At 44.0% G+C, this 23,320-nt stretch overlaps 1 protein-coding gene and 1 long non-coding RNA gene across 4 annotated transcripts in view; one reads left to right on the top strand and one right to left on the bottom strand.

The window, feature by feature from the left end:
- The window catches only part of LOC122466427, a 25,121-nt gene extending 20,842 nt beyond the window's left edge, over positions 1-4,279 (top strand). Inside the window, exon 4 of the long non-coding RNA XR_006291889.1 lies at positions 1,977-4,279. This is a non-coding gene — a long non-coding RNA (uncharacterized LOC122466427). The remainder of the gene's footprint in view (positions 1-1,976) is intronic.
- On the bottom strand, positions 3,862-23,320 carry WEE1 (WEE1 G2 checkpoint kinase). Of its 3 annotated transcripts, none has more exons than XM_007057116.4 (11): positions 20,891-23,320; positions 15,150-15,358; positions 14,396-14,462; positions 14,139-14,311; positions 12,702-12,823; positions 10,669-10,815; positions 10,178-10,273; positions 10,003-10,088; positions 9,584-9,754; positions 9,350-9,495; positions 3,862-5,241 (listed from the first exon to the last, which is right to left on the bottom strand). In XM_007057116.4, exons 1-11 carry the CDS (start codon positions 21,425-21,427, stop codon positions 5,091-5,093), a joined length of 1,905 nt encoding a protein of 634 aa, XP_007057178.3. In that variant the 5' UTR covers positions 21,428-23,320; the 3' UTR covers positions 3,862-5,090. The 3 variants fall into 3 exon arrangements, with proteins under 3 accessions (XP_007057178.3, XP_037755718.1, XP_037755717.1); XM_037899790.2 differs by lacking the exon at positions 20,891-23,320 and adding an exon at positions 17,540-18,710; XM_037899789.2 differs by lacking the exon at positions 20,891-23,320 and adding an exon at positions 16,968-17,492.

The raw sequence follows: 23,320 nt of genomic DNA, 5'->3' as shown, positions 1-23,320 counted from the left end.
CATTGTCTGCAGAACCCCAGGTTGAAAACCACTGCCCTAGACGATTCTAAGACCATGTCTACATTATAGGGACTATAGTGGCGTGCCAGCATAACCTCTATAGCGTAGACACAGACTACAAAAACAAAAGGGGTTTGTCCGTTCCTGCAGGAACTCCACCTCCCTGAGTGACATTCTTCTGTTGACCTAGCTGCATCTACACAGGGGATTAGGTCATCATAGTTATGTCACTCAGGGGTGTGGATTTTTTACACCCCTTGGTGCTGTAGCTATGTCAACCTAAGTTTTAAGTGTAGACCACCAGACCTAAGTTACACCTGAGACTGAATTAGCCCCCAGATCAGGAAAGTAGAAAGGTAGCTTTGGATTGTCTCTTCCCCCCTGCCAGCTGGAGTCAAGAATGAGGGTTCTGTATTTTAACCTGGACTTCTCTCATACCAATCTTTCCACTTGCCTTTGATTTGTTCCTGCCACTCATACCTCACTCTCCTTTTGAGCAGTGGCTGTAGATCAAGTGTAGTTAAAGGAATATTTCTGGGAGGGGAAATCCATAAAACATTTAGTTTGTATGCAAGTCCACATAAATGGTGTAATCTTATATTACCCATTACCCCCTATCCACATTAGAAACTGACCCCCTTGTCATTGAGTCCCCCAACCTGGTACTGAAAAAAGTTTAACTGCTGCTGTAAACAGGACAAAACCATTTCAACATGCTATATAAAGTCTCCTGTCTCAAGCCCATAAATGCTGTTTAGTGTTTCCTTTAGAGAGAAAAAGAAAAACCTTATTCTAGTTCAGCCCAAATCCTCTGCAGTCTTTCGTTAACCAAATGTACTGCTTTGACCAGCAGGTGTTGCTGCAGGCTACCATGTGTGTGCGTTGCTTTCCTGCTTATTGCTTCCGGGCCCCTGCTCCTCTGTGTATGTGTAGATAGCACTGGTATGTGCCCTTATACGGGGCCTGCTGCTACATACCTGCCATTTGGACTGTTAGGTTTTGTTCAGACTGTTGCTGATTGAACTGGCTCATGGTTATTATATGTTATGATTGACCATGTACCTGCATATCTTCCTTTATTTCCTTGTGTTTGGGATTGCTAGTCTGGGGTGCATCAGAGAATAATGCGAAAGTCACAGTGGTCTCTAGTTCTTTTGTCCCACATACAATATTTGCTGTTTCAGTTTTGTAGGAGGATTAGAGTGACGGTCAATTTAAAAAACATTCCTATCTGAAAAATTGTACGTGGTGCTGTATCCTTCTGTGCCATACCTTAAGGGGAAGCAAGGCTGGTGCTGACCTTCTGTGTGTAGCCTTCTTTAGTGCTGTGGGTGCCGTCTGAGCAGTCCTGCGGGTGGCACAGATGAGCTTGGTGCTGGAGGGGAAGCCATCACAGGTGGTCGAGGTACCTTCGTAGGGGTAGTCAGTACCGTGGAGGAGGCCACTTTGGGCCTGCTACTTGACTCCTTGCTTTTGCCGGCAGAGGTCCCTGAACGGATGGTGCTGGAAGTGACCAGTGCGTCAAAGGTACTCACTCTGGAAGAGGTTGGCACCGTGGGCAGCAATCTTGCTGGAGACCTTTTCTTTTTTAACAGTTATCGGCTTGGTAGAGGCGTGGTCCTTTTCTTCCATTTTGTAGAGGAATTGGCACTTAGTCTGTCCATGGAGGAAGTGCCTAAGGAGGCCCATGTTGCGGGTTGTCAGGGTCCAATGTAGGAGCAAGGGATTTCTCCATTAGAATAAAGTTTTAAATTGTTGCAGTGAGCGCACTTCTGCAGTATGTGACACACACCTAAGCATCGGACATGTAAGGATTGGCCATCAGAAATTGGCATTACATCCTTACATGAAGTACATCTTTTAAAGCCTGGGGAACGAAAAATAGCTATTAAAAAACCCCTACGTTTAATTAAAACTATACTAATTAAAGTAACAAATGACTAATAACTAAGCTAACAGTCTAATTTTATTTGAAGGTTTGTAGAGACACTGCTAACGGACTTCATCTCAAGCGTAGGATGGTTCAGAAGGAACTGAAGGGGTCAGGGCGTGCGCATGCTAGAGGAGGCACCCGTGGCATCGCAAGACTGCTACCGCACACATGTGCCGACCAGACCCTGCTACCAAAATCCTCCCATCTACAGTGCCGGGACGCATGGACACCTGAAGCAGAACACCCACAGGGACAGAACTCGAAGAAGAACAAAGCCTGTGATTAGTCAATTTCATTATTTCCTCTGGACGGGTCATTCACAAAGTAATACGGAACCAAAAAACCCCACCATCACATTTTAAATATAGGAAAGTTTTCTTAAAAAACCCACAAAAATTGGCAGAGACTCAAGACCAGCGGAAATACCTGACACCTTTCTTAATTGATGTTTTGAAGTAGTCTAGATTGAGGGTGTCCCTTTTAAGGCAGGATACTTGGAACCCAGGCCCTGTAATTGGTGGTGGCTGCCCATGGCAGCAAACACCAAGAGACATGGTGCACAGCTGATGGGTGCTAACTGGTTACCCATTGATGCCACAATACCCAGAGATCGATCCATATAGGTCCTAGCCACTTCCTACTCCTTTTTAGGACATTCAACAAAACACGGTAACTATTGTGGGAGGGTTCTGTCATTTTTGTAGGAGAAAGAGGATTTAGAAAGGTTTGGTTGATTCCAACCCAGTATAATCTTTTGCTTGAAAATTCTATTTACTTAATTTACAATTGTTTAAATGAACATACTTTTTTGGGAGGGGACTCATATGTAGCACAATGAAATTGTTTTTGCAGTAAAGATACAACAAAAAGAACTTAATTCTCCTCCACATGTAATTAACCCCGCCCCCAAACAAACAATATCATAGTGCTTCTTTACAGAGCTTTATACAAAGACAGCTTCATTTGTTAAAGACACACAATGACGTAATCCAGGATATGTATGCTGATATTTTTCTACTTGGCAGGTCCTACTCTTAAGTTCAAGTAAAATGAATGTGTTTGTGCCTTTTTATGACAAAAGTTGCAAAGAACAATAAGTTGACAAGCCTTTGACATTAGAAAGTCAAGATTTCTGTAATCTGATTTTCCTACAAGGGTACAGACAATTAAATAAACACAAACATTTGCTGCCCGGACTGTGGAATCTGAATGTATAAAAATAATTAGCTCTCAGATTTAAGAACTCTTTCTTGTTAATACCCATTTAACTCAAACACCCTAATAGATGGGATTGTTAAAGATTGTCACCCGTGACTTCTTAAAATTAAGGCCGTTTCAGAGATGTCCAGAAAGGCTTATCGTCCTGCGCTAAAGTCTATTACCTGATCCTTAACCATACACATGCAAAATACCCTCTTCTCTCCGCTCCTCACCACACACCCCTTGGGATTGAGACTCCTGTCTCACAAAGAATCCCATCCTACCTTTCATTCAACTATTCTCTTACCCTTCCCTCTCCTCCCCACCCAATTAACCTGAATGATTCTCATTCATTCTTCCCCCAATTAATCAATTCTCATCCTTACCCCACTAGATCTACTACCTAAGAAGCAGCTCTTTCAAAATTGAAGTAATTACCTCAGCACTTGTTGCTTGGACCAGCTTCACAGCTGCAAAAGTCACCTCAGCCTCTCTCCATCCATCCTGGCTGCACTGCTTACAGACACCATTTCTGAAATTATAGTGGGCTGCAGAGAGGTGGATAGCATTGCTGTACTCCTCCCCTGTGATAAGCATCCATAGCCATAGGCTTTCCGTAAGTGAGGTAGGACCATTGGAGTAGGTAGGCCACGTCAGGACTAGCCATGATATACTACAGTATAGATATTTTATTTCCACAACTTTAAAGCCAAACAAATATTGGACACTATTAAGCTCAACCTTTGACTTTTAATATTCCAATTAAATACTAATACAAATAAGTGAAACACAAACGGGGAACATTGTTTAAATCAAAGTTAATGAGTAGAGACATGCCAGTAACAAACAAATTCCATTTTTGGCAATATCTGTCAGCTTTTAACTAGTAACAGAAAAAGTGATTACACAGCCAAATTGTATTCAGTTCAGAACTTATACTGGAATAGATTCAATTCAGTCTTCTGGCATCCCAGACTGCAGTTTAGTATGGTATACTATGAGCGAGATCAAACAGTTATGTACATGAACATTGAACAGCCAAAATACTTACACTAAACAGCACAAGTATGTACAGGTTCTCCAACAAAAATATTCAATAGCCATACAAACATGAAACTGAAGGGAGGGAGAAGAGGAAAACCCCAACATTCAGAGAACTTTATTAAAAAATTACAAAAACATTAATAGCTGAGACATTAACAATTGCACTACACTAATACAAAGTTCAAATATAAAATTGGTGCATTTAGTTCACAATGCACTAGCTTTAAAGAAAAATGCTGCTTTCACTAAAGGCAGCTTAGATATTTTTCACATAATTGTTTTAACAGAAAGCCTATTAACACAACAATGATTGTTTTAATGCTACAGTTTACAGCAAGGACAAAAAACTAAAATAGCAGCAGTTTCACATGGCATATACTTCCACAGGCTTATTTATCCATGGTTTAAGTTATGCCGACAAAGTGCTCCCAGTTGAACAGACAAGTAAAATTCACAATAAAAAGTTTCCTGACACCAGGTATATTGAATGGCCTTAAACCAGTCTCCTCAGCATTCCTTCCCTGTTCCAAGGACAATCTAATTTCAATAAAGCCCTTTTAAGATTATTAGGGAATATATTTTGTTACAATGTAGTAACACTAAAAAGCAGCACACCACTATAGTGGTTAACCCTGGGATGGTGTAACATTTAACAGTGTAACTGAAAGGCTTATGGATTAACATCCAACGTTTCCAACAGACCAGATATTAGAGTCCATCTCTCAATTGTTAATACAGCTAATTTGCTGTATTTTGCAATTAAAAATCCTAAAAGTTATTTCTGTAAAACTAGAGACACTGATTGAAGACTGGGCAAGAAACCAGAAATTGAATTCTTCCTTCAACTCCTCAAAAATTCAATCCCTTAAGAAGATTTCATAGTCTCTCCTCAGGTTTTTTTGGAATGGATATTTCAGTATATAGTAAGACTAACTGAGCGGTTCATTTTCTTTCCGATGAGTCGAGATGTTCTATTCTGTGTTGTAGATCTAGTTGCCATTCGGTCGGTGAACAGTGCCCTCTCTTCTGCTGCAGCTTTTGCCATTTGTGCCTTCTTCAGTTCTCTGAAAGAGAAGAATCAAGAAATTTCCATCCAATATAAGACTCTTGATCAGTCTCAGGCCACAACCTATCTGGATTTGCATAGGCAGCATTATAAAGCAATTTGCAGAACCGCCCAGCTGGCGTCTCCATTCATTTCAGGGGATAACAGGGAAAGTTCAAGATCCAATTTTTGCATCATGTCTAAATTTTCTTACTTGGAGGGAGAAACAGGAAGGAAGTTCCAGAACCATGTATATTGTTGATGCTCAAATAAAATACCCACGGATTTTTTAAAATTTATATGCAACTGTAAATCAGTAGCTATTAAAACCTTTAAAAACACATTTCTGTAAAAGCCAACACTCCAATATAGCTATGACAGCAAGTATCACTACATACACAGAAGCTAAACAATAGAGTTAATTAACATAAAGGCCTTTTATTAACCTAATGAGGTGTCAGTTCAACTGCTTGTTGGTCACCAATAACTAAGAGATGGAACAAATTACTTAATCTTACCATGGAAAAGGGTAACCAAAAGAAACCCATAATACTGATGGTTAATTGGATTGGTAGAATAAAGAATGTATCTAATTCTTCCATGTATCCCAGTTAAAGTAATACAGACTAGTAGTTAATTGCCAGTACAAGCTGACCTTAAAATGTCCACAACTAGCCAACTTTTAGAGTGCTAAGTGTAGAGACTTCATCCTCAAGACTAGCTACCCTTGTTAAGCGCTCTTTGTGGTCTGAAGTTTTCCAAAGTTTTTTCTTTTCAACAGACTGCCCCCCAAAAGAATGGCATCAGTAACGAACAGCCCAAAAATGCCACCAATGTCCTTTTTCTTCTATAGGCCAATATAGGCACTATACCTGAATCTCTAGTTTGCTTAACATGTCCAACCTGAGTTGGCTGAAAGACTGAGTTGAGGAGAAAGCAGAAACTGCCATGCTGGATAAGACTGGTAGTCTGTCTCGTATCTCATCTCTGACACTGGCCAGTACCAAATGCTTTGGAAGAAGTTACAAAAATATGTGTGTGTGTGTGTGTGTGTGTACACACACACACCACCCCCATCCACCCAAGTAGGTAGTTGTAGAATAACCTGACCACAGGGAAAATTTTTTCTAAATTACATTAGTTAGAGGTTGGCCCATGCCATGAAGGATGAAAATTTCCAACTTCCTAAAAAGGTAACTGGTGTTTTTCCACTATCCATATACAATGTGCAACACTTTTGAATCCTGCTATGTTCTCAGCCTAAATGAGTTCCACAGGCTAATTGTGCATTGTGTGGAAGTACTTTTATCAGTTTTGAGGCATATCCCCATATTATTGTATTGCAAGAAAAAAAAATACTCTCCATCTACTTTCTCTATACTATTTTATTATTTCCTTTGTTTAATCATTATCTTTCATATAAAATTTTAAATGTCCATAGTCATTACTTTCAACCATCGCTGAATCTCCTCTATTTCTGCTGTATCCTCTTTAGACAGGGTGGCAAGAACTCAAATGCTCTAGCTCAGCAATTCCGAAACGGTGGGTCAGCACTCCAAAGTGGGTCACGACCTTGCCTTAATTGGGTCGCCAGAGCAGGTGTTAGATTTGCTGTAGCCCGAGGCCAAAGCCTGAAGCCTTCAGCTCTGGGTGGTGAGGTTCAGGCTTCGGCTTCAGCTCTGGGCAGTGGGGCTGAGGTTACACGCTCCCTGCCCCCGCCCCAAGCGCCCCTGCGGCCAATGGGAAGCTGTGGGGGCAGAGCCTGGGGGCAGCAGCATGTGGAGGCCCCCCGGCCTGCCCCGCCTTGGAGGCAGGTAAGTGCCGCCCACCCCGCTCCCCTCCCAGAGCCTGCGCCCCCACCCCCAAACTCCCTCTCAGAGCCTGCACCCCCTTCTCACACCCCCTCAACCTCCTGCTCGAGCCTGCACCCCTGCCCCAGGGCCCACACCCAGCACCCAAACTCCCTCCCAGATCCCCTCCTGCACCCAAACTCCCTGCCAGAGCCCAACCTCTCACCCCTTCTGCACCCAAACTCCCTGCCAGAGCCTGCATCCCAATACCTTACCCCAGACCTCCTCCCCGACCCAAACTCCCTCCCAGAGCCTTAGGCAGTTGGAGGGTGGAGCTTCAGGGGGGGCAGTTTTTGGGGGCAGGTTCTGGGCAGCATGAGTGACATTATTGGCCTGCTGGGAGGATTTGAGGACTGGCATTGGCCCTAAGGTAAACTGAGTTTGAGACCCCTGCTTTAAAAAAATATCAAGGACACCATAGGACTTTTTTAAAAACTTTTTTAAAAAAAGTTGCATCCAGGAAGGGTGAGGGAAGGATGTGAAAGACAACTAATATTTCACATTACTGATAATACTTAGAGAATTTTGGAACATGCTTCAAATGCTCCACTGAAGCCATACTTTGAATCTGGAGAAGTGAACCCCTTCCCCTCTTTAAGGGAGAGGCCATGGACAAGAGGGTTTGGGTGCGTCCCTCAAATGGGTTCCCTCCACTTAAGCCTGCTTTTGTATAGTACAAAGTAATATCCACAAGGTGACGACTGAGTGTTTGAGGCATGGAAGTAGTAATTAAGAGTTGGACCACAAACATTTTGCCAAGTATTTTTCCTGATCAGATTTCAAAAGTTTGCCTTGTGAGGGAATTCCTCTAAAGTAGTTATCTATGTTCTAGTTAAGCTTCCCTCCATTTCAGAATGATGGACATGACATGCTTGTTCCTAGATCCAGAAGTCCTTCCCAGCAACCGCTGACTTGGTGAAAGCTTGCCTCCTCTCCCCACTTGCCTGTCTGCATGAAAGTCTCAGCGCTCAGAATTTGTCTTTCAGCAAAAGCCTGCAGACTGCTAGATTGACTGCAGAAAGGAGGAAGTAAGTGTCATTCATCAGGAGACTGTATGAGTGTAACCAACCAAAAGAGCAAGCTGTACCAGCTATAGCAGAGGCTAGAGGAAAAACTGCAAGAGGGACTGGTGGAAGGCATGAAAAATGGAAGGCATGGGAAAAAGTGACTAAGGGCATCTATATTAATCGCAAATGATGCGCAGAAACACAGCAACACACCACCTTAAGATTTCTAGCCATTAGAGGTTCAGATGTCGACAGTCACCATAATTCTTCCATCTCCTGTCTATAATTTAGAGACTGACTTAACAGCCAGCTCAAAGGGATTAAGGGGGTTAATACTCTTCCTAAAGGGAATCTCAGTTTCTAAGTCACACTTACACACACACCCACCCCTTACTAAAACCCTTTGATTATTACAATTGAAAACTTGCCCAATGTGCTATGCACTATTTATGCTATTTACAATTTCATCAGCAAAAAATAAAACCAAATGTAAAAGACACTTCATTTATTCTCAATACTGCAATGATTATATCAAAATACCGCAAAGGAAATTTTTCTTTAACAATTAGTTTTTTAGGATGTTATGCAAACATTGCTATTGTTCTTAGGTTTCTATGATATATTTGGCCCCTTAAGAGTCTCCTTAAAGGCTCTAAGACAGAGGTGGGCAAACTACGCGGATGTAGCCCACGGGACTGTCCTGCCCAGCCTTTGAGCTCTGGGCTGGGGAGGCTAGCCCCCAGCCCTCCTCTGCTGTCCCCCCTCCCCCGCAGCCTCAGCTCACCATGCCACCAGCGCTCTGGGTGGCAGGGCTGGCTCTGGCCAGGCAGTGCGGCTGCGAGCTCCCGCTGTTCTGAACTGCATGGTAAGGGGCGGAAGGTCCCAGGGGGCAGTTAGGGGACAGGGAGCAGGGGTCGGTTGGAGGGGCAGAGGTTCGGGGGGGTTTGGATGGGTCAAGAGTTCTGAGGGGGGCAGTCAGGGGGCAGGAAGTGGCAGATAGGGGTAGGGGCCAGGCTGTTTGGGGAGGCACAGCCTTCCCTATCCTCCATACATTTTCGGAGCCCCAGTGTAGCCCTCAGGCCAAAAAAAGGTTTGCCCACTCCTGCTTTAAGAGTAGACTTAAGAGCACAGTAACTATACTTGAACTAAACCTATGTCCTATCTTTAGTAATCTTAAAATTTGAAATAAGGGTATAAATTTCACCACCCTAAAACACAAAATTATCACAAATATAATTATGCCTGATAATCAAGGAACCTTTGCACTCACTTTTGCAAGAGTGAATTTTTGAACTTCTCAGCATTCAGCTCTATCCGAAGTTGCTCTGCACTCTTTTTGGCAGCAGATAGCAGCACTGAATGCTTGCCCAGAGCCACTGCTGTAGGTCTTCTCTCTGGATCTGGACTAATCATAACCTTGAAGAAAAGGGATTCATGTTTAAAAACACTAACTACTTACAGTATCAGAATAAGCAAGGAGCCATTTGCATACAACAATTCTTACTTTTAATAACTCCAATAATTCTTGAGAAAGAACTTGTGGTATTCTAGGCAGTTTTCCTTGTCGAATTTCATGCCATTGGTCTCCATTAGTCGGAAGTGGTTCAGCACCAGCAGCACACACAACAGTTAGAGCAAGAGCAAAAATATCAGCTTTCGGCAAGTGAGTATAGTTCTGCAAAGAAAAAGTTAAACTTTCTGTGAATACCCACACCAGAATAGAAACTGGACATATGACTAATTTGGAAATAGAGACATCCAAAGCATCTATCTTCTCACATTCCAAAAGGTGAGCCATTTAGAAGCTTTACAAAACTGAAATAGTTATTTCTACTTGTGGGTGATTAAATAAAAAAAACTGCAAAGACATCATGCAGACTTAAACCTTATTTTAGCTTCAATTAGCAAAAACAATGCTGTTACCTCTTGTAAAACTTCATTTGCAAGAAAACGGCTATCTCCTTCCTCTACTTGTGGACTAGATACTCTAGTTACGTGACCAAGATCACCTAAAAGGAATAGTTAAGGGGAAAAGTTATTATTCGGAAACCAAATGAATTATATCATCTGATCTTTAAGCGTGCAGCATTTGCCTTACCTATTTTAAATACAACTTTGTCAGAAGACCAGTCATCATCATCACCTTCCTCTGATGTCATACTTGGAACTGATGTCCTAGATATGAAGATATTACCTGCAAAGAAGAAGAACTGTAAGGAACAACTCCAGATCTAAATTTTACCTCATTTGATTTCTCAGACAACTGTATTTATAAAGAAACTGGTTTCATTATATACCATTTCCTAGAGTAAGACAAACTAGAGAGCAGAAACCACCAAATGGGACAGAAGCGAATTTTTTGGCAAGTCAACAAACTTGGTTCCACAGAAATGATGCAGGATAAACTTAAAAGCACTTTAATTATGCTAGCCAATTTTAAAATTGATCTCTTTGATGGTCTGAGTAGCACCACAAAGAATTTACAGTTATTGAGGTGTGGCTGACTGCTTATTTTTCTGCAACAGACTAAACCATCTAAAGAAATTGTAAATATAACTTCAATAGGAGTACAGTAGTTTACATACTTACTAGGCTTTATATCCATGTGTACCAGTGACATTGAATGAATATACTTTAAGCCACGAGCCACCTGAAGTAGAAGATCTTTCAGCTCGGGTTCAGTAAAATAGCGCATATTTCTGTAGTTTTCACTTATGGCATCAGCTAAACTCCCACCTAAAACAAAGCCAAAACATGTCAACTACCACCTTCTTCCACAAGTGTTTTACGTAAAACGAAGAAGGTTTCCCATACAGCAGAGATTCCCAAAACATGGTTCGTGGACCACCAAACATTGCTGGTGGTCTAGAGCAGGGGTTCTCAAACTGAGGGTCGGGACCCCTCAGGGGGTCACAAGGTTCTTACATGGGGGGGGTCGCAAGCTGTCAGCCTCCACCCCAAACCCTGCTTTGCCACCAGCATTTATAATGGTGTTAAATATATAAAAAAGTGTTTTTAATTTATAAGAAGGGGTCACACTCAGAGGCTATGTGAAAGGGGTCACCAGTACAAAAGTTTGAGAAACACTGGTCTAAAGAGAGCGGGATGGTCCCATGGTATACCTCTCTCTCTCCTTATTCCCAGCTTCTACACTGAAATACATGTAAAGTAATTGTAAGCAATCACTGTAGTTGCCATGGGATCCCAAGTGAGGAAACTGCCCCAAACAGCCATGAACTGGAGGCCATGTCACCCATATAATCTGTATTAGAATGTTTTCTTCAGCGTAAGAGCTCTGGAAGATATGGCCATGTTAATATTGTGGTAAAAACAGAGAGGGAAACAGTTATCTGCAAAAGGAAAACCAAAAGGCACTGAATATCTAACCCTAAAGCACAAAGGTGTAGATTTAGTCTGTGCTGGTGAGTTGACACACACACAGGAACAGTATTAAATTCAAATAAGGAGAACCGAGTATGTCCTCCTTAAGCATGACCTTTCTTGGACACTGTCCACTTTTTCTTTGCATGAAGTCATTTAATCTAATTTTTTGTTTTAAACCCATTTAAGGGACTTTGGTAAGACACCACAGAATTTTCCTGAGAAAAGTTCTTTAAGTTGGCTTTTTCACATTTAGGAAGTCAGCTCATGGGACTGAGCCAAAAAAAACAAAAAAAACCACAAAAAAACAAAAAAAAACACACCACGCTACCCCTACTGCTTTTGTAAGTGGAAGATAAATACATTTTGCACTAGCAGCACTTTTCGAAGAACTCTCTCAGTTGATAAGAGTATTTCTCTCTCCCCCCTCCCCCATCTATAAAATGGAAAACAGAAATTAAGTGATTTACTCATGGTCCCAAAACAATTAAATACAGAAATATTCCTCAAATCTTTATACACAAGTAATATTTCAGAGTCAACATACTTTGATATTAACACGAAAAGCAATACAAAAAGTTAGTTTAAAATCAAAATAACTTCTGGTTTGTGACTTAGACCCAGCTGCTGATCCAGATGAAGCTATTCAATTAAAATGGTGGAAGACCGGGGGGGGGGGGAAGAATAAAAAAAAAGCAAAACACCTGTTTCTCACCTGCCCCTTAAATAAAGGGTGCCCGGAATTCTGATAGGGGAAGAGGGATTTTCTTTTTAGTTTAGTAGCAACGTAATTGTTTTATTGTGCTTCAGCATGTATGGGCCTAGTAGTATATGTCCAAAGTAAATTAAAAAAAATGTTTTCCCCACAAGGAATACATTAATTTGCTTAGAAAAAATGGTTATGCTCTGCAATATTTACTTTGTCAACCAGGGAGTAGTCAAGCAGCCCCATGGCTCACCAACTGTTATGTGCAAGGGGAGGAACCTTTTGCTATGTCCTCTCTTTTACAGAGTTTTGTTTTATTGGAGTATTTTGTTTGATCAAATTTAGTGATTCAGGTTTTTAGATATATAAAATAGTCCTACCAAAGGGACTGCACATGTGTATAACTCTATCTCCTGCAACCAGTGCCATCCACCCCAGGCTAATGCCCCTGAGAGACCTGCCAGTTCAAACCCTACAAGCAACTTTAGAAGACCTACGGTTCATAGCAAGTTGACTGATAACAGGTTTTTCTTACCATTACAATATTCATTCTGTATAAGCATGTGATCATCTTCTGCCCAGGCAGAGTAGTATCTGACTACATGAGAATGCTGCCCCAAAACTGCATGTGCATAGACCTCTCTTAAAGCATTCTGCCTATTATAAATAAATTTAAAAAAAACAAAACAAAAACACAAATATTTAGTGATAGTCTAAATTTATTTCAGAATATCTAAATTTAGGTCTGCTAGAAGTTGCTATTATATGTTACATACACACACACACACCCACACGCCCCCCCCCCCACCTCCGCCATGTGATCTTTATACAGCGGTCACATGGCTACTGCCTTAAAGACACATTAACACAGAGCCTGAAAAAGGGTATTCATCTGTCAATACTGCTTTGTTATCAAGCAACTGATCTAACACCACTCACCACTGAAAAGAAGAAACAATTCACCTTGCCATTATAAACTTAAGGCTGATGTCTTTTAATGAATGTACAGATTTAATTGGGCGGTATCTGAAGTTACATTTGCATTGACGTCAGTGACTGAGTATTTAAGTTTTAAAATAATTTATATTATACTATAAAAAGATTAACCATGGTAAAATACTAAAATACAAGCTTTTGTTGTAGATCAGGTTGTATGGTTCCACTTCAAGAACAACTGAGCTTTCACCACTGGTAGAGACTAGAGAGGCTGGAAGAAGTGGCTGCAAATTCACTATGCTTTTAAAGCACCATTGACATAATTTCTAAAGGCCTGCCATTGAACAGTTTCAGAAAAGGCTCCTGATGATACAATCTTTTGGTCCAAAGTTTAAAAGGGAACTAAACATTTATGGGTTAGATGAAAGAATTAAGATTGTGAACAAACAGTACCATAAATTTATGTTTTAAAGACTTCAGTATTTTGGATTTAAGCATTCCCTTGGAGTGTTGTAAAGTAGGCTAGTTTCTTTTTCTGGTTCTTGTGCACGTGCACAATGCTATTTAGTTTACTTTATCCCTCACTCAAAACTGGACACAGAGCAATACTTAACATTTTGCACTTCTGTGAAGCCTTCCCAGCAGGGGTCACAAAGGGCTTTACAGACATCAGTGTAACACATATACCATTAATGGAAGGAAGTATTATCCCTACTTTATAGATGACTAGAGTGATTTACTTAAGATCATACAGGATGCCTGTGGCAGAGCTAGGAATAGAACCCAAGTCTCTCTTCCCACTTCACATAAACCACAATACTACCCTTTAACTTCAGAAAGACTGATGAAAAGTTAGTTTTAGATTTCTATTTTAAGGTGTTAGTTGTAAAGCAGATAAACACTTGCAAACTTATATTCATCCTGAAAGTCTCATTTTAATGCGTACACCGGAACACTTCATGTGTGAGAAGCAAAAAAGTAAAAAGGCAACCAAGAGTTAGTATCTAGCTTTTAGTAAAATAACACACATACTCACTCATCAACTGAGCCAGCTAAGGGCTTCTTGGACCGTTTTATAGCATAGATACAGCCATCAAGTCTTTTTACACATTTAAACACGGAACCAAATTCTCCAGACCCAATCTTCTCCAATTCATGAAATTCTGTTTCATACCGTGACTTCATATTACTTTCTGTTATTGTGATCCGCTGCAGTGATTAAAAAAGAAAAAAGACAGACTTAGGTTTGCAAATACACGCTACTAACTAAACACAAAGCTATAAGCGTGTTACCTTGGCAGGTCTGATAGTTTCATCTTCAAGCTCTCCATCACTTGCTTCCATGTCCTCCCCACAAGAGCTGAAAGTTACATTCATAATATATTCATTTATTGAAAAAATAAATCTTGATGATCTTAAAGACAGACAATAAGAATTCCAATTTTTACATTCTATCAAAGCCAAGCTAATGGAAAACCAAACCAAAAAGTCTGGAATGTGAAATCACACAAGGTAATACCCACCTACAAAATGTAGCTTTCTTGCATATATTTGTCTATTGTTTCTAGAAGATTAATAACTGCTGCAGCGGATGACCACTGCTAAATGTCCATCCTATCACCCCCCCTTTCTGGTTTCTATCTAGCAGAATCAAGACAACCATTACTACTACTTGACTCATTGTACAGTTGCTGGTTTCCCATCCTAACTCAAATCCGTGTCTGGACAACATGGTTCACCTGTTAATTCTTCTCCTAATCCAAGGATTCTCTAAACCGATTTTACCTTCCATCTGACAAATCCCACTGTAGATTATGGTCATGCACATCACACTGTACCCCAGCGCAACCCAGAAAATATATTTCTGGGTGTCATTCACCTTGAAGATACCTACTGCTATTAAATTCAGAATGTAAAATTTTGCATCTGTTGATTTTAGGGAAAAAACTAACAAGAGATTTCCTAGGAAATTTAGCAATACAATATATTTTTTTTACAACTAAAAATAGTTTAAAATAAGCTTGATAAAGAAGTATGAGTTACTCACTCATTCCAATGTGTTCTCTTTCTTCTACGACACTGTCCAGCTGAAGTCTGAAGGAACAGCGAGTCTGGAGTAAAGGGATTAATGTTCACATGAGGTGTCCGTCTCATAACAGCATCCTGCTTTTCGGACTTCCCAACATTCATGAAGAGGGATCCTACACGGAGTTTAACTGAACTGGAGCCCATTCCTTGAGCTTTGGAAAGCAAACTCTACAAAAAAAAAAACAAACCAAAAAGGCTCATCAGTACTTTAGATACTCATAACTAGGACCCTACCAAATTCACCACCACGAAAAACATCACAGGCTGTGAAATCTGGTCTCCCCCTGTGAAATCTGGTCTTTTATTCTATACAGATTTCACAGGGAAGACTGGCATTTCTCAAACTGGGGGTCACGTCACAGTATTGCCACCTTTACTTCTGCGCTGCCTTCAGGGCTGGGCGACTGGAGAGCGGCATATGCTGGCTGCCCGCCCAGCTCTGATGGCAGTGCCGCAGCCAGCAGCAGTGCAGAAGTAAAGGTGGCAATACCATACCATGACACCCTTATGTCTACACTGCTGCTGGCGGCAGCACTGCCTTCAAAGCTGGGGTCCCAGTCAGCAGCCGCAGAGCTTCCTGAAGCTGGGGGATGTTCCTGGAGATGGGTCTAACCCAGCCCCGGGAGCAGCCCATGCAGGGGAAGAGGAAGTCCCTTCTTTCACCAACCCAGCCAGGACCAGCAGCTGAAGCCTGGCATACAGTAGGAGCCTTTGGCCAGGGCACCACCAACCCTGCCCATCCCTGGCTCCAGGCACATCGCTCTGGTGCTCAGGAGTTAAAAGGGCCTTGGGCCTGCTGTGTGTGGAGGCGGGTGTGTGACCACAGAAACCTCCCCAACAACCACAGCACCCATAAGGCTGGCCCTGCCCTTCTCCCACCCCAAGGCCCTCCCATACCATGCCAACTCTCTTCCGCATTGCTAGTGGTAGCAGTGCTGCCTTCAGAGCTGGGCGCCTGGCCAGCGGCCACTGTTCACCGACCGCCCAGCTCTGAAGACAGTGCCGCCACCAGCAATAGCACAAAAGGGTGGCAAAAATGCAACCCACTATAATAGCCTTTCGACTCCCCTATGACTCCCTTTTGGGTCAAGACCCCTTCAGTTATAACAAATCTGAAATTTCACAGTAAATATCTTAAGCCCTGATTTTTATTTTTTTAAATCCTATGACCGAAGTTGACCAAGATTGACTGCGAATTTGGTAGGGCCCTACTCATAACTGGGCACGTTTAGCTATGTTTTCCAGAAAGTTGTTATTAATGATGACTACTGTTTAATTAGCATAAGAGCTGCTTAATAGGAATGAATTTGTCCAATGTAAATCATTTGGATATGAATTTTTAAGCTTTAGTACTGACATAGTGTTTATCTTTATTCTGGCAATTGCTAACATTTTAATCATTTTTAAATCTGGCAACTAAAAGTGACCACATTTTAGTCAGGATAAGACCATACAGAAGGATGGAACAATTAACACGATTCTCTTTCAACAGAAAAAACCATGAAGCATGACTATATAGAAACATGCTAAACTCTGAGCCACTAAACACTAAATTACCACACATTATTGGCTCAGCTACACAGCAGCACAATAAAGCCCTGTTATGACTTGCCTATAAAATTCTCATGTTCTTCTGCCTTCTATAAAAAAGTTAGTCCCTATACATCTAAGATTAGCACTAGATGGGGCACTAGAAATGCACAAAATATATGGGTGTCCTCTAAATATTCAGAATTGAAAAGTTCATATTATACACAAATACCGTAACAGAATTTACTTCAATCCAAGAGAGGTTTTCACAGTGAAGAAAGGTCATCTATTGAAAATGAAGTAAAACCAATCTCTCCATAGCCCCAACTTTAATATTTTTGGAAGCTGAGGGCAATCTACCAGTCAAATATATTAATCAAGCCTCCTTTGCAGGGGAGAGGTGGGAAGATGAAAGACTGGAGAACAGGTTATAGCCAAGTTGCCAACGCTTCAACCAGCGCCTGTCATGACCTGCAATCCCTAGAATTGACCTGGGCAGGCACATGCATGCTCTCTCTCTCATTCTGAGTTTTCAGACACATCAGAGTTCAATGGCATATATCACCCACTAAGCATGTTTCCTGTTCTATTTGATACAAGCAAGCATTGACACTTAAGTCACACTTACATGCTATGTAATCGTATTAGTTACATGATTGATCAATCTACTGTTACCATTAGAGACATTTTCAGATTAAAAGTGTTTTTCCAAGTGTACTTTTATCAATAATTAATAAATCAAGTAAGACTATTTACTTTTAATTACTTATATACATTAGTTTTTAGCACAGAAAATTAGAAGACTAGCCAATTTCATACTTATATAGTATGTTTCCAAATAAATAGTTTTCAGATTTCCATGTATTGAAGCAGCAACAGCTGGTTTGGAAGTCTGGCATGGGAATAATTGTTTTAAAAGTTTGAAACTGCTTACATATTCTTTTGAAATTGATCATATTTCAGCAGTCCCAAGTCCCCCTAGCCATTTGTAGTTTATAAATTCTAGGTCTTCCCCTTTCACCCCCCACAAGTAAAGTTTCACTCATGTGTCAAACACCCACAAAACAGAAACAATGGAAACAAACTACATGGTGCTGTCACACAAACATGGAGACAAGCTGATAGAACATTTAAATGCATCAACAGATAAAATTCAGATAACCATGACTGAAAGATTGAGTGTCACTTCAATATATATGTCCACTGCAGTGTTTAGAAGTACTGGAAATATGCCTTTTACTCTTAGAACTTGTTTTACAAAACCTACTTTTTAAAAAAATCCACATTGGATTAAACTGGATCCATTTAACAGCTCATACATATTTATAATGACAAAGTAATCAAATTTACAAGTCAGTTACTGAACTACAATTTTAAGATCAAAAAGTGAGACTGGAAAACTCTGATGTTTAATAAAATAGTGGCAAACCAACAGGCAAGGCTGATCATCTACTTTAAAATATGAATTTTAAAAAGTACCAAACAGACCAGATTAATGTTACATAATCTTAACGGACAATTTGTGGGCAGGACCTGGAAAAGATGCCAACTTTTTTTTTTTTTGCTACAGGCAAACCAAGTATGTTATGTAAGGATTGCTCTAGAATGGGCAGTGGCACTGGAAACATAGATGACAACTTTGTTTTTAATCCCAGACAGAGGAATGAAATAGGGCATTATGTTTTGTTCGTTTATTTTTGTTTAGGTTCCCTGTCAAATTGCATCAGCTATCCTCTGCTGGTGCAGTTCTATATTTAAGGAGCCAGATGTTACTGGAAGAGTTTGTAAAACACCATTTTCTATTCTAATTCACTCCTTACGCTTAAAAGGAAACAAAATCTATCATTATCCTTACACCAACTGTATTATACAGAGCGACTGTAGCCATGTCGGTCTCAGGATATTAGAGAGAAAGGTGGGTGAGGTGTCTTATTGAACCAACTTTTGCTGGTGAGAGAGACCAAGCTTTCCAGCTACACAGAACTCCTCTTCAGGTCTGGGAAAGGTACTCTGAGCATCACAGCTAAATGCAAGGTGATGGAAAGCAACGTTCCCTCTAATTTTTGACAGGCTGTGTGCACAAAAAATTTCTTCTGTGCAAATTGTTGTGCTTCTGTGCACATTTTTGTGCGCGCGGGTTTTGCCATGTGCGTGCTCACAGCTTAGAGGGAACAGTGGTGGAAAGGATTGTTTAGCTTTAAGTAGTTAGCACATATTCAAGGTAGAATAATTCTTCAGAACAATCCTTTCCACCTTGCATTTAGCTCAGAGTACCTTTCCCAGACCTGAAGAGGAGCTCTGTGAGGCTGGAAAACTTCTCTCACTCACCAACAGAAGTTGGTCCAATAAAAGGATATTACTTTGCCCACCTGGTCTCTGTTGTGAGTATTGTTAGTTCTTATTACAAATCTACCAAATAAGACCAACAAGTTTGAAATAAGTGGAAGTGTAACGCAAATGTATTAATACTTCTAACCCACCACCCTCCTGACATCCAACATTTTGTGCCTGCCAACAACATTGCTCTTCCAGTAAACAGAGTTCTAGTGCCCTAGTGCAGTGCTTCTCAAGCTATCTGATGTGGGGGACCGGCATTTTTTTCCCCAATGTGCGCACAGACTGGCAGCCGATGGCTCGTGGACTGGCACCGGTCCGCGGACCACCACTTTGAGTAGCACTGCCCTAGAGTATTTTCTCTCAGGGAGGTGGGCTGGTTCTAGCCCATATTAGGCAGGGATCTTTACCTTGACCAAGAAATTTGGACCTTGTATTACAGTATAGTCAAGATCCAGACTCGAGAGAAGAAGTACTTGTGGCACCTTAGAGACTAAGGAATTTATTTGAGCATAAGCTTTCGTGAGCCACAGCTCACTTCATCAGATGCATTCCGATGAAGTGAACTTTAGCTCACGAAAGCTTATGCTCAAATAAATTCCTTAGTTTCTGAGGTGCCACAAGTACTCCTTTTCTTTTTGCGAATACAGACTAACATGGCTGCTACTCTGAAATCAGACTCTAGACAAACAATTTTTCACACCACCACAATAATAAGTGAATAAAGAGGTTTCACAACCCATTCAAAAGCATCTGGAAATCATGCCCATGATCCGCCTACTACAGAGGTGGGCAAACTTTTTGGCCCAAAGGCCACATCTGGGTATGGAAATTGTATGGTGGGCCATGAATGGTCACGAAATTGGGGACTGGGGTAGGGGAGGGGGTGAGGGCTCTGGCTAGAGGTGCAGGCTCTGGGGTAGGGCCAAAAATGAGTTCAGGGTGTGGGAGAGGATTCCAGGCTGGAGCAGAGAGTTGGGGTGTATTGGGGGGGCGGCTCTGGGGGGGGGGGTGCGACTGACGGGTTGGGTGTGAAGTAGGGTGCTCTGGGGTGGGACCGAGGGGTTCAGAGGACAGATGGGGGTTCAGGGCTGGAGCAGGGGATTGGGGTGTAGCAGGGGTGCAGGCTCTGGGTGGCGCTTACTTCAAGCAGCTCCCAGAAGCAGCAGCATGTCCCCCTCCATCTCCTGTGCAGAGGGAGCAGTCAGGCAGCTCTGGGCGCCGCCTCTACAGCCCTCATTAGCTGCAGTTCCAGGCAAATGGGAGCTGCAGGGGCAGCGTGCAGAGCCCCTGGCTGCCCCTATGTGTAGGGGACAGGGGGAACATGCCAGCTGCTTCCAGGAGCCGTGCAGGACCGGATCAGGGCAAGCCCTGGACCCTACTCCACGGTGGGAGCTCAAGGGACAGATTAAAATGTCTGAAGGTCCGGATGCATCCCCCGGGGCCATAGTTTGCCCACCCCTGGCCTACTGACTACCCCTCCTGTACAAAGAGCCACAAAGCCAGGCCCCTCACTACCCTTCCACCATATCGCACAGACACCACAAGCAAAGGAGTGGATACTGCAGATCTGGCCCACAGCAAGGGGCGTGCGGGAGCCTATGTGTCCAGTGCTTTGACGAGCTGGAGGACCAGGCGAGACAGCACCGCAGGCAGCTCCTCCGGGAATCCTGTGCACAGACCGCGCCACGCCCTGTGTTGGAGCACGGGGCACACACGTGCTACAAGTTACAACCAGCCGCCCTTTAAGGGACCAAGAACCAAAGGGGAGCTGTGCCACGAGCAGCCCCAGCCGCTCCGCAGGGCACCATCCCCAACCCGAGCCCGGCCCCTCACCTTGGGCGTGTGCGGTGTGTCGAAGAGGCGCAGCTTGCGGAAGGTCTTGTGGGGCGGGGTGCCGGGGCACTCGAGCAGGGGGGAGCGGGGCTCCTCGCTGCGGACCCGGTACCCGCCTGCAGTGAAATGCGTCGGCGACTCCCCGCAACACCGGCGGCCCTTGAGTGGCGGCGAGGGCGAGCCGGCCATGAAGTAGGCTCCGGGCGACTTGACCGGGGACGAGCCGAAGCCCTCCTCCTCCCATGAGTCCTCCTCCTCCCCAGGCAGCGCGGACCCCGCCGGCTCCATCTCCTCCTCTTCCAGCGGCGGCGGCTCGCCCCGCGCCGGAGTGCGGGCTGCCGAGAGCGGCGAGTCCGCCTCCTGGAAGGCTGAGTCCTCGCCGGTGCTGTTGCCGCTGCTGCCCCCTTCCTCCTCCTCGTCCTCCTCCTCGCAGTCGCTGCTGCCGGCCGGGAACAGCAGCTTCTGCCGGATCGGGGCGGCCGCCCGCCGGACCGAGACGCGCCGCGCCGCGGCCTGCTGCAGGCTCACGAAGCTCATGGCGGGACCAAGGCTCCGGGCCGCTCCCGGCTCCGAACGGGCCCCGCTCACGGGGAGACGCGGCCGCTCCCACGCCGACCGCTCCCCAGCTCTGCCACTATCGGCGCAGAGTAGGCGCCACCCCAGGCTCCTCCGGGGCCCCGCACCACTGCAGGCTCCGCGCGGACCCACTCGCTAGCGCTGCCCAGGGTAGCCCAGCTCTTGCCGTTCAGACTCCGCGGCTTTCCCGCGACCGTTAGTCTCGTGGCCCCCACGCCAGCCAATCACACACGCCCACTCAGTTTGAAAACAAGGAAGACGGAGGCTGGGCCACGCAGAACATACGTCATACGTTCGTTTGGCGCGAATGGGGCGCTGGAAAGGGCGGGGCTGGAGACGTCTCCTTCCGTTGGGAGTGCGGGGTGCGGAGACGCCCCCGGCGGTAGCCCCGTGCCTCCGTTCCGGCGAGCGGCAGAGCTGGGCGGCCGCAGGGGGGTGCCGCAGGGGGCGGCGATGGCCTTGGGGTAGAGCGAACAGCGGAATGACCCGAACAGGGCGCTAGGACGAGTATGAGCTCTGACCCCGGCAGTGAGTCGCCAGAGCTGCTCCTCCGACCGCACCAGCCGGGGGGCGGGCCCCTCGCCCCGGGGGGCGCTGTTCTCTCCAGGCTCGTGTAGGAAAGGTGGAGAGGGGCTTGCTGCCAGTGCGAGCGCGGGGTGGCCAGGCAGGCTGCCAGGCTCCTCCCGCGCCGCTGGGATACGGCTCCAGTTCTCCATCGCACAGCCCCGCGCATCGAGCGGGAACTGCCCCTTTCGCTGTACAACACGCCGCGGGCAGGGAGTGGAAAGCCGCTCTGCTGTCGCGCTGGAGGCAGGGCACAGCCCCGGCCGGCGGCCTGCACCCCACTAGCCCCGCTGCACAGGCAGTTCACTGCGGTGGCGCTTCTGTGAGCAGAGGCGTGACGTGCTGCTGGTCAGTGCGCTCCTGCCCCGGCGCCCTGCGGAAAGGAATCCGTTTGCCCTGCAGTGAGTTGAGCCCGTCGCGGTTGCAAGGAGGAGACGAGCTGCCCACACCCTGGCAGGAATCGCCTCCAGCCAGCCAAACCTGCGTGTCTCACGCGAGGGCAAACAAAAAATATATTGCTCGCTCCCCTTTTCTAGAGAGCGCTTCCAAGTGAGCTGCTCGGCTCTCCGCACACGTGGCAGGATCGGAAGTCGAAGAAGGCCGACAGACACCCCTAACCCCAAGTAAAATGCCACTTTGCTGATAGCCGTTAGCGGCGGGGAGTTTCATCTCTGCCTCGTTAAGAACAAAGACAGTGTATGAGCCCCTTTAATTCTTCTTTTAAAGTCTATCACTGCACGACTGCTTGTAAAGACTGGCAGCGCTGAGAAGGCTAAAATCTAAGCAGACTTTTTTTTTTTTTTTTTTTTTTAAAAGCTTCTCTTATCTTCTGTTAATACCAGAAGAAGAAACGGAAGATTGACGCTAGATCATCTTTTCTACTAACGCTCGAAATCGATAAATCCAATATACTGGTTCCCTCTACCCCAGATATGCATATTTGGTTGACATACACATTGGTAACTTTTGTGATGGTGATTTCAGGTCCAGCAGTAATATGATTTTTTTTTTTTTTTTAGTTTCAGCACAGAGTAAGTATGTTTATTGTTTTACAGCAAAATGCCCCACATTAAAAAGAACATAATTGCTAGATCTTCAGCTGTGCAAAATGGTACAGAGTGCTTAAGTACAAGTGGAACAGACATAATCTGTTAAACAAATACTAAATTTTATGGTCCTATAAGACAAGATGTGAAACTACAGCATGATCTGAGAGCAAGTGATATGTAACAATCTCAGCTTTTTAAAAAAAAATTGTTTGCAGTAAAAACATTACAAATGATTTGTAAA

Source organism: Chelonia mydas, chromosome 6 (assembly GCF_015237465.2).
Source record: "Chelonia mydas isolate rCheMyd1 chromosome 6, rCheMyd1.pri.v2, whole genome shotgun sequence".
In the NCBI taxonomy this organism is placed as follows: domain Eukaryota; kingdom Metazoa; phylum Chordata; order Testudines; family Cheloniidae; genus Chelonia; species Chelonia mydas.
The sequence above is the reverse complement of the archived record's forward strand: the minus strand, read 5'-3'. Positions and strand labels throughout refer to the sequence as shown.